Raw genomic sequence first — 12,058 nt, 5'->3', positions numbered from 1 at the left:
TAAAATTGACAATTTATATTATTTTTCTAAAATATAATATCTTTTACTTTCATATTTCCTCTTGTCCTTTCAAAACCCATCCACCCACATGAATTGCATTACAAAATCTTTAGTATTTTTCATATACATATATTTATATATGAAGAACACTAAAAATTTAAAGAAAATGGAAAGTTTAACATATTACTAAAATATCTATAAACTTTTTCCGCTAAAGAACGAACTCTTCAAAAACTGAGTCCTACGAACGACGGGCAGGCTTGTAAGGTGTATAAATGCGTCAAATGATAGTGGAGGTAAGAATAATGCGCAGGTACAGGCAAGCAAAAGAAGATCATCGTAGGGGAGGTTGAGCCTAAAAGACATTCAAGACATTCTACAGAAAACAACCAGAAATCTTGAGTTGAGTGACAAGGCGGAGCGAGGGGGTGAATTGAGGAGGCGGAAAAAGTACTAGAAAATAACGGAATAAAACTGAAAAAATGGATCCATTGGATGCTTTGATAGCTCAAGTTCAAGGATTTTCAGACAGCAATGCGGATGTTACACATCTCCACGGGTTGCTCAAAGACTTCGACGCGCAATCTCCTCTCCACGACCTGCCCTCTACTCGCTTGTCTCATCTTCTTTCACAGTTGGACCCTGTCAAGCACTCTCTCGGCTATCTCTATGTCCTGTTAGTATTCTTATTTATCTTTAGGATTTCAGATTCCATTTTCTTTTAATGCCAGTAGGGTTTTAAACCTTCTTTCCGAACATTATGGGGGTTTACACTTTTAAGAGTATTATGATGCTAGAATAGCAATTCTGGAAGGATTTCTAAATCCGTGACAGGTAAAGTTAACATGGACATTCGTCAGCTGTGTTCAAAGGAAGTTGGGAACATGGGATTTTTTTAAAGAAAACTCCTTTTGGTGAATTGACCACGAGGTGGCCTAATTTACATACCACACGCGGCATAGCTTTTTCATCATCTTTACCTTGAATGCACACTATCCCTTGTCTTTCCGAGTACGCCTCATCCAATAAGTTGTATGAGGCCTCCTACGCAGATTCAACATTTCATCAAGTCTGCTGGAACCTTGAATTCGGAACTCTACTTTGGAAGTTCTTCTGCTTCTACTATTTTATATATATATATAAAATAGAAATGCTAGAAGGGAAAACTGAGAAGCAAATTGGAACATGTAAGGAACTTAAAAGAAGAATGCGTGGCTATGAGTGCTATGCATAAATTCCTGAGATAGAGTGTTTTCATGGTTCAAGAAAAAAAGCAAGCAAAAGTGTTTGAAATATTTGGATCACATTCAGTGATTTTCTTCTCTATAAAAGAAGATTGCATAGTTATGCGTGATGTGCACATTATTCTGTAATATATAAGACATGGGGTTATAACAGTCCATGTGAATGATTGAGTAGAACTTCTGTAATAATTGTGTGAATTATTTACAGAAGCTTTACTCTCTTTGATGAAAACATGATTAACCCAATTATTTCCACAAGCTTTACTCACTTTGACGCAATTAAAATTAGCCGAATTATTTCTAGAAACTTTACACTGTTTGCTGCAAACAAAATTAACCCAATTATTCCCAGAAGCTTTACTCACGTATCCTTGAAATGTGTCCAGTTATTTTAGGGTTATGATTCTCAAAAGTTTAGGTGGAGAGGTTTAGTCCAATCGTAATGACCAATGCTACGCTGATGCAAACAAAGTCCATACAGTTATCTCCAGAACCTTTTCTCATGTAGATGCAACCAAAATTAACTCAATTGTTTCCAGAAGCTTTACTCACTCATCTCCCAAATAAGTTGAGTCAGATTAGTGTTAGGGTTCTTAAAACTGTACATATGGCCAAGGCTTAGGTTTTAATTAATAAGTGGTATTGTCTACAAATAGTTAAGCTGTTGCATGGTTTTTGGAAGCTTAGCAATCTCAATTCTCAACTACCGGAAAGAAAAGACTTATTGTTAGGAATCATACAAGGGCTTATGAACCTAAATGCGTTGGTGCATTTTTTTAATTATTTCCACCTTCCAGGGATGATCATGAATGAGAACAAATAAACAGAATCAACTTGTCATCCAGCCTGATGCATCTCATATATTGGTTCCCTGTTCCTTTCTTGCCATCCCTGTTTATGTGCTTTATTTTTCTACGGTGTTTCCCCTAGCGTTTAATATGATATACAAATTGAATATGTCAAGGCCTGTCATTATAGATCATTGAAATCAACTGCTTATGTCACAAGACCTAAAGAAAACAATGTATTCTTATTTTCATAATTTTAATAATTAGAATATTGTGCTAAATTTTGTTGACCAACAGTTCTATATAGTCATGATCTTGTGATAGTCATGCAGTCATTGTTAGGATTCAGGAATAATTCAGGTAGAATAAACTTTCTTAATATGTAAAAGGAATCTGTTTGCCGTAAAGTTTGTTACATTAAGGAATCTCACTTAGTAAGGATCTTGAAAGTGTGACTCAGTGAGCAAGTATGCATTCCCATGATAAAAAAAATCATGGGAAGAAATTGTGATGGCCTAAAATGCCAACTTACAGTATTCTGTTTGGGGAATGTTCTGTAGGAGTCCTGAATACTGTTTGTGATCTACTCATTGTTCTTGTGAATTAGATCTTCATCCTTTCCCTCTAATACATTCCAGTGTATTGTTAATTTTATGCTGATGTTGTGTTCTGTAAAACCCAAAGCATGTCAATACACAACAGCTTCCAGTGTAGACGATCAGCCTCTGATCATGTGAAATGAAGATAGATTATTTTACCTTTATTTTACCTATCTAGGTCGGATGCCGCAGTTTCATTGTTGCCATTCATTTCTTTCAACATTATATTTGTTCCTTTTCCCTTAAGAAAACAATTTTAAACACCACCTGAAATAAAAAAAATTCAATTAGTTGTTTATAATGTTTTTAGCTGCTCATGCAATGTGAGAATTTCAGTTAACAGCTCTAATTAGGTTTGACAGCAACTGTTGAAAGGCTTAGACAAATTCCATAATGAGAAAATCACCTGTTTACTGTTCATGCATTATCAATGAGTAGAGCAATATTTCTTTAAATCAGTGACCATAACTTTATAGCAAGCATGGACGACGACAAGAAAATATAGGTACAAGATGTTAGACAAACACTATAGCTTTTTTTTAAATGACTCATTTGATGCGATATCCATGAGAACTCATGTCTGGTGTGAGCTTAAGAGGAGCAGCTATGATGTGACTAGGAAAAATCTCAAAAATGAAAAGTTGAGATAATAGAAATTTTGTGAGATAAAATGGGTAGGTTGGTAAGTATTTATTTCTTAACATGATTTTTTTGGATTTTGATAACACAGACAGTAAAAAATGTAAATTGGTGGAGAAAATTGAAATTGTAAACCAACAGAAACTATTTATTCAACTTCTCAAAGATTGATTACATTTTGCAAACTATATTTCAAATGTTATAAAAGGCAGTCTTTTATAGAGGTTACAGCCTCAAAAGACAACTCAAGGACTCTTAAATAAACATCAGTTCATGCAATCAATAATGAGCAGCTCCTTTTTTAACTTACGGATAAACTTGACAAAAGACTGTTAAAAAATGCAAGCTAACTGTCTAAACATGCAAAAGTGTGCATGGCAAACAATTGAACACATGGGAGAAATTTGAGTGAACTGTATGCATGGTATTGTACACCAGTATCACATACCGACAATTTGTTTCATTTGACCTACCCAATAATCTGTGATAATCTAGCTAAATATTTTACATCATATGTCATGCAAATTGAATTTCTAAGGCATTGAAGAAGGAATTTGATCAATTTGCGATCAAGAGTGAATGCCATCGGTGTATCTATTAGTGTATAAACTGAACCTTGTAACTTCCACTTGTTTTCAAATGTTTGCAGGTCATTAATCCAAGTTAACAGATTCGCCTTTGGCAGGCCCAAATTTGGGTTTGTCCTCAGCAAATTTGAAGTCCTGCCAAATTTGCTGCAAATTCTGCCACAGGTGGCCAAATTTGCTGCAATGTGTGTCAGCAGAACCCGAGCAGAATTTAAAGTGAATTTGAAACAAAGTGGCAGAACAGAGCTAAATTTGGGCAAAAAAAACCCTTTTTCACTTTTAAGTTTTTTTCTTTTTGTCCAATTTTGTCTACTTGACCCTGTAACCTTAAAAAGAACACTAAAAGGTCAAAAAGGATGTTTTATATGTCATTTGGGCTAAAATGTTAATATATATGGGCAATGTATTTGGCTGTGTTGCTTTAATATTAGCATAGTGGTGTATGAACTTATTTGCTGCTGCATATATATACATATATATGTATTTTTTTTTTAAACATGTTCTGTATGGACTAACCCAAAACAAATTTTAACCGATCCCCACCATAATTTTGAACCTCAATCTCAAACTCAAATCCAAAGTAGCAACTTAGCATTTAATTAATGATGCCCAAACCATGCACCAAAGGAAGAAGTGGGAGGTGTAAACAGGATATTACATATTGAAATCTCTTCAAGATCTGATTAGAAACATTGGATTTGATGGTTACTACCATAATTCAAGAACTCACCCTAGGCCAAACTCTGGCAGCCCAAGAATATGACTTGCACTTGGCAAATAAATCAAATTACGTAAGTACTTAAAATAATCTCCAGGATTGCGTGAGAATCATAAAAAATGAAATTAGAGAATGTGTGTGTTAATTTTGACAATTATTTATCATTGATGAACGATTATTTATGTGATAAGCCTTTATTGCTAAAAAATTAAAATCTCAGTAGTAAGAAATCCAAAACTTATAAGCAAACACTTATTTATTGTGCTTTAATTTGCAGTTACAAGAGATGGCAGCACTTGCGTTTGCATTTATTGCTCCTTTGCTGCCTATATAAACTTGCAAGTTTGCCAAATTAGGCAAATTACTTTGTTTTAATGATCTTAACACATTGAAGTTCGTACATGGATGTGCTGCTTGAATTGCAAAAAAATTACAGTATACATGAAGTTTTCCTTTTTCCGAAAACATGCTAAAGAGCACAAAATCAACACACTTATTGGATCACACCTACCTAATTAGCCAAAGTTTGGTTCTCAAAAGCTAGAGATTCAACAAAGGAGGGTGATAGAACCCCTAAACAAGCAACATGTGTGTCACTTCACCTTACACCACTTTAGAAAAGCAAACTACAACTTAGTATATTTTTGTTCCGGGATTTCAGACGATAGAATGAAAAAATCATTGGAACTGAGAGCTATATCATAAACATTATTTTTGTGATACTGCTATCAGGATTTAACTGTGTGATTTTTGAGTCAAACTCATCGACTCATATTTCATGAGTAGTGATTCAACATGAATCCATCTCTCATGAGAATAAATGGAACACTTAGCACTCATTGGATGTAGGTGATGCTCACAAGGGCACCGGGACTTCCTGGGAGGTCACCCATCCTAGTACTACTCCAGCCTAAGCGCGCTTAACTATAGAGTTTCCTCCATGGTTAAACCCAAAGCTTGCAACCCCATTTGCAAAACCTTCACCAAGTGTTGTGCCTTATGAACCATTCATTAGAAAGCCCCTTAAGCTCATCGATTGAGAAAGACAAAATGTGTTACCACACATTTTGCCATGAAGTTTCAGGATCTTGAAAGATTTCTTGCCACCATGAAGGGTGTTCCATTCTCGATGACATAGTATTTGTCCCCTCTCCTATAGAAGAATGCTTTACTATCAAACAAATATGAGCTTCCAAACAAAACTCCACAAGCGTGTACATGAGTGACATTTACCAAAACTTATTAGTAAGCTAACCAACAACTAACTTCAACTTACATTGCTTATCAATAAGAATCTGATTATCACCCTTTATCCAACCTAAACTATAGGGTTTAGGGTGTTGCAATGCTTTCAAACCAAGTGTTGTTACCAAGCTCTTTGCAACCACATTAGTTTGTGAACATGAACTGAACATGGCATTGATCATAACATTATTGACAAAAATATTAGTTCTAACAATACTTTTCTATTCAACATAACAATGTCCTTAGTAGTGAAAGCAATTCTAGAATCCTCTTTAGAATTACTACTAATTTTCTTAAGCTTGAGAATTTCAATCGAGTGTTAGCATCCTTTTTAATCCATATTTTCTTGTTTGGAGGTAATTTCCAACATGACGATTTGATGTAACCAAATTAATTACCATCTTGTCCTTTTTCTTTGCCTTAACTTCATTACAATTGGAAGAGCTTGATCCTTGCTTGGAGAGCAACTGTGGCCTATAAAGATGACTATTCCAATTGTTCAACAATCTGTATCAGAGCTTGATCCTTGTTTTAGCTTAACTGCTTGAGGGAGATCTTGAAGGTTGAGTAGTTGGCATTTGAAGAGAGTGCAGATGGAAACTAAATGGAGGAGAATTGCAAACGGCTTTTAAAGATCTTGAGAATATAGAAAGTGAAAACAAGGACATGAAAGACAATATCAAGGAAGCAAATAAATGTGTCAGAAAGCTGAGAGAACAAATTGAAAAAATCAGAGAAAGCCATAGAGAAGTCAGCAAGGAGTTGAAATAAGCAGATGAAACAAATGGTGATCTGCAGATGCAATTTCAAGCAAGCTAGAAGATTGAAGAATGTCTGAATGCATTAATCAAACACAGAATTGAGGAATGTGCAAAGTTGGAACAAGAAATATTAAGCTTGAGATTAGAAGAAAAACTCAAGAAAAGATCTTTGAAACTTGACGAATTAATGGCTGCATAGAAGACTTTGAAAGACAAAGGAGGATCAGATTTTAAAATATTAAGCTTGAGATTAGAAGAAAAACTCAAGAAAAGATCTTTGAAACTTGATGAATTAATGGCTGCATAGAAGACTTTGAAAGACAAAGGAGGATCAGATTTTAAAATATTAAGCTTGAGATTAGAAGAAAAACTCAAGAAAAGATCTTTGAAACTTGATGAATTAATGGCTGCATAGAAGACTTTGAAAGACAAAGGAGGATCAGATTTTAAATCTGATGAGTGCTCAATCATGGAATCAAAGAAAAGAACAAGCTGAAATTAACCTACTTTACCTGGGGATGCATTTCCACCCTTAAGCCCCAAATTTCGGAAATAGGTACAGTTTTGGGGACAGGTTGATGTCAGGGGATGTTTCCAAGCCATCCTCACCCAGCCAAGAAAACTGGAAATGCATCCCCAAAACTTAGCAAACAGTCAATGAGTTTCTGAATCTTGTTGACAGTTTTGGGGACTGATTTTTTGTTTCCTAGCTGTTTTGGAGACTGCTAAACATTTTTGATTAAAAAAAATATTTCGACACCAAAAACATAATTTTTTTTTTCTTCTTTGCGGGCCCTGCGTGTTGGAATTAAGACTTGAAATAAGTTATAATAATTTAATTTAATTTTTTTTATAAAACTTTATGTTTATAACTTCGTTCATATAACAGTTTCTTTTTTACTTTTCATTCTTATGCCCGACACAGAGACAGATGACTGTCTTGATGCAGAACGCAGGTGTTAAAAGGTTTTAAATTTTTTAACACAGGTTGAAAGGCAGCTGTTAAACGTAGTTTGAAAGGCAAACACAGGTTGAACGCAGCTGTTCAACGCTTATCAGGCCGAGACTCACTATTGGTATTCTTATATGATGATTGAGAATGATGCTATTTTCTATGATGAGTCGATTAGATGGTAATTGCTATGTTCTATGATCATTGATGAATCATTACTTGATGAATGGAATTGATACTTCTAAAGTTTTAAACTATGTTGCTGTGATGATTGTGAAACTGATGAATATATTTGAAAATTTCTCGGTCTCTGTCTCTGTCTCTGTCTCTATAGCCTTCCCCTGCCCGCTCTGGTAAAAAGGAAAAAGAAGTCATGGAAACCTGTTCCCTGTCCCACCCGTCTCGAAAACTTGGGGTAATATAGAAGTAAACTGAAGAAAATTCAGAGAAGACAAATGAAGGCAAGCAAATCTGGAATCAGAAGAGGTTTTCAATAAAACCACCGATCACCCAACCTAATGTTGGAAGGTGCCCTTTTTCAATGGTTTTGCTTTTCTTGTAACAAATTTGGACACAAGGCTGCAAAATGCAGAAACAGGATGAATCAAAATGTTTAGTGCTTTTACCTACAAAAGGTTTGGTCATAGGCTAATAATTGTAGAAGTCAAATTGTTAATAGAAGAAATAGACCTTTTTATGGTTATTGTCAATCATGCAATGGATGTGGACATAAAGTTGTTCAGTGCAGATCTAGAGCGAATACAAAGAATTTAGGATATAAATGCTTTAATTGTTATACGATTGGGCATATTGCTAGGAATTACAGAAATGTGAATACAGATACTCCGGTAAGGAATAATGAGCCATTAAATAAGGTTGACATAGAAGGAAGAAAAGACATGAAGAATATTTGGAGATAGATAGAAGAAGATTCAACAGATAATGTTGCTGCACTGATCTCCAGTGCAGAGACTTCCTCTGAAGACTAAGTCAAAAAAGCCTTGCTCATAGGGAACTATAATGAAGATCTAATTGCCTTGCCAAAGAAGCCAGTGTTATCACATGTTAATATGTTTATAAGTCAATGTATCTGAGTTATTGATGAAAATTGTGGCAAAAACATATGAAATTACAGAGGCATGCAAAGTTTCAAAAGGTAACTATGTACATAGACAAAATATGATTAGCAACTCTTCAATGATATGGACGGGTGGATAGTAAAATCCTAAGTTCTTTTGGCAAATGTATATAGCAAATTCTTTTAGTGATCATTTTCATGTTAGTGATTTGGCACGTTCTGAGGATATAGAGATTTGGAACAAAAGATTCAATTGACTATGATAAAGTATGGATTTCATTAAGCTTGTGTTGTTGTTTAAAATTTTGCAAAATTCATGAAAGAACCAATTAGAGATACTTCAGTTGGTGCTTTTTTAGTCTAGGACCTAGGTTTTTATGTGTTGAAGACACACAAATATGTTGCGGTTCAGTTTGATGTGTATGGCAATAAAAAATTGAGAGATATGGAAGGTTCTTTTTCCAGAAACAATTTGCAAACAAGGGTTTGAACACATCGAGATTGTGTTAAGTAGAATACAGATCAAGATAGCATTAAGTAGAATAGAAGATTGAATTTCCGATAGTGACAGATCAAGATTATGTTAAGTAGAATACATGATGATTAGAGTTGGTTAGATAAACCCTATCAAATAACCAAAAAAAAAGCTATTACAGGTCTTTCCTCGGGCAGGTCCATACCAGTAATGAAACCAGTCAAGAACAGAAGGCTGAAGCTCTAACAGGTGTGACAGGAGATCAGAGGGCCTTATGAAATGACACAATTATTGTTTCATTCGAAAGGTATGCTGTTTTTGGCATTACATACAAAATTAACTTTCGGAACAGGGACGGATCAACATCAGATTTTTAAAGGAGGAATAGGTTATGATTTGTGTGAATTGTTATGATAAAAACTGTTGAGCAACAGGTTGAGCAGAAATTAGGTTTATGCCTTTCGGTTTGGATCTTTGGTTGCTTGTTTATTTTTTTATTTTTTGAATTCATTACCATTTAAGGAGAATGTTGTCTGGGCTGAGAATTTGCCTATAGGAAAACATATTTATAGTTATTTGAATGAGCTGGACAACAAAGACAATTCATGCAAAGACTACTTCATTGAGCTTCAGAAGTACTTAATTGCAAGATTTAGAATTTTGGAAAACTGTGTTGAGAAATAAAAGAGTAGCATTACTTTTCTAGTCAATGCATATCATTGCTTCATGGAAGCAATTTTTACCTAGAAAGTACAGACTAACCGAGTTTGGGTATGAAATCAGTATGGAAGATTGTGTGACGAATGCTGCAGAAGTTTGGCTAGAAGATAAATTTGGGACTTTTGAAGAATTTGTAGGATCAGATGGTTTGGAATGTGTAGCTTTGGAAGCATCCGCCTTCGACAAGAGAAGACATAGAAGATCCATTGAGGCCTTGTCTTTGGCCTCGAAGAAGAAGAAGAAATGTGATAGTAAGAAAAGACGACAATGTTAATTGATGTTGATGACCTAGAACTTGGCAAGTTAGATGAGATGCAAAAAGGCATTGTGCTTGTGCAGAAGGAAAAACCTAAGGAAGACTCAAGTTCTTTTGATGAAGGTCCTTATGAGGTGGACAAAGTATCAACAACACTTGAAGAATTAGATGAAATGAAGATGGGTGATGTATGTTTCTCGCGACCATCATATGACAAGGGCAGAATCCAAGAATCTTTGATTTATATGCTTTGGAATAATATAGATCCTAGTGATATTGGAAGTTTGCTCTCAAACATTCTATTATATCCAAGAACCCTTGACCATGAAAGTTGCAGGAATGGAAGATGATGATCTAAAAGAAAGGCTATAAAGAGACTCGGGGAAAACATGTATTGCAACACAACAGAAACTAACTGTTGGCATAAAGGAAATGAGGAAATGTGCTAGTGCAATGATAAGGACTTATAGATACAGTCTTAGGTGGCCTACTCACATTGGAAAACACATGACAAAAATGATGAAATTGAGGAGTTGAATAAGTTGGCTCAACCTTTTGACATTTTTAAAGACATTGGCGATACACTGAGGACAAAAATTAATGCTTTACAGTCTCAATTGGCATGTTTAAAGGAAAAGGCGATACTGAGGAAGACAATTAATCCTTAACAGTCTAAATAGATATTTGTACAGACGTATAGAGATGATCTTGTCAAAACATTTTGGAAAGTCAAGGATATGGTTGAAGCAAAATTGGAACGGTTTACCAGCTTTTTAGAAGAAGGAGAGAGAGAAGACAGTCTAATTGTACTGACATCTTGATTAGTTCTATTGACCTACTTGTGTAGTGTAATATTTAACATTCAATGCTTCTATATATCATTAGTTATTGAACTCTTCCCATTCAAAAATCAAAGAGATGCACAAGAAATTTTCCTCCTAAAGTTAATTGAAGTGTTTGCTTTTTTTTGGTTATCCCTGTGGTGCCCTTTGCTCTTGATGGCAAAGGGGGAGAATAGTAGAAGAAGGATAATAGTAGGAATGCAATAGAAGGATATAGAAAAGAACAATGGTTTTTAGGGTGAGCATAGCAGTAGCGGCTATTATAGAAGTATTGATAATTTTGATTTTTGTCCTCCTCTTAGCGCGTTGCCATCAATGACAAAGGGGTAGATTGTTGGAAAGTTTGTTGTTGATGAAGGAGAATGTTGTGGACATGTCATATCTGTTGTCATCGACATCCACAGACTTCTATTGGCCTCTAAAGTTATGGCTTTCAGAATTTCAATGATAATTGTTCCTATTTTGGTCTCTGTGGTCCATAATTGCTGATACAGGTATGAGATTTTTACATCATGTTTTCATACATCTAATATCTCTATTCTTAACTTTTCACATGTTTTGGTGCTATGGTCATGATGCTATTTGGTTTGGAAGATTGGTTTATCAGTTGCTCTGTTTTGTGGGAACACAATAGGTTATCCTTTGTTCATCGTAGTAGTTCTGTCGGTTGTTTTTGGTCCAATGGTTTAGGACAAGGATAAAGAAAGGATGAAATGTGTGATTTAAGTTGGTATGAATAATTGTTTTGTTTTTGGCTAACTCAGAGACACATAACATATACTAGACTCTTAGATGAAACATTTAAAGAATTACCTTAGTTGATGACTTGATGGAGCGTGTTTGGCCGACATGTAATATGGTTGAGCTTAATATACATACACACACACACACACATGTGTGTGCGTGTGAATTTATGTCTGTATGTATGTATAGATATCCATATATATGTATGTATAGATATTGTACGTATATATATATATATATATAATTGATCTACTTATTTTGAAAGAGGAGACAAATGGGAATATAAATGTGAGGGAATAGTCAGTGATATTTGACAAAAACATATGCGAATTGCCAAAGTACATGTGTGTGCGTGTGTGTATATATATTTGATCTACTTGTTCTGAAAAAGGAGACAAATGGGAATATAC

The 12,058-nt window shown here is 34.8% G+C and overlaps 1 protein-coding gene across 1 annotated transcript in view; it reads left to right on the top strand.

Annotated features, from left to right (window-relative positions):
- The first annotated feature begins 302 nt into the window (after positions 1–302).
- The window catches only part of COP13 (Proteasome component (PCI) domain protein), an 84,709-nt gene continuing 72,953 nt past the window's right edge, over positions 303–12,058 (top strand). Inside the window, exon 1 of the mRNA XM_089791989.1 lies at positions 303–676. Within this exon, the coding sequence (XP_089648115.1) occupies positions 483–676 (194 nt within the window). The 5' untranslated portion in view covers positions 303–482. The remainder of the gene's footprint in view (positions 677–12,058) is intronic.

Source organism: Cupressus sempervirens, chromosome 7 (genome assembly GCF_028749045.1).
Source record: "Cupressus sempervirens isolate cs-2001-9-10 chromosome 7, ASM2874904v1, whole genome shotgun sequence".
NCBI classification, from domain to species: domain Eukaryota; kingdom Viridiplantae; phylum Streptophyta; class Pinopsida; order Cupressales; family Cupressaceae; genus Cupressus; species Cupressus sempervirens.
The sequence above is the reverse complement of the archived record's forward strand: the minus strand, read 5'-3'. Positions and strand labels throughout refer to the sequence as shown.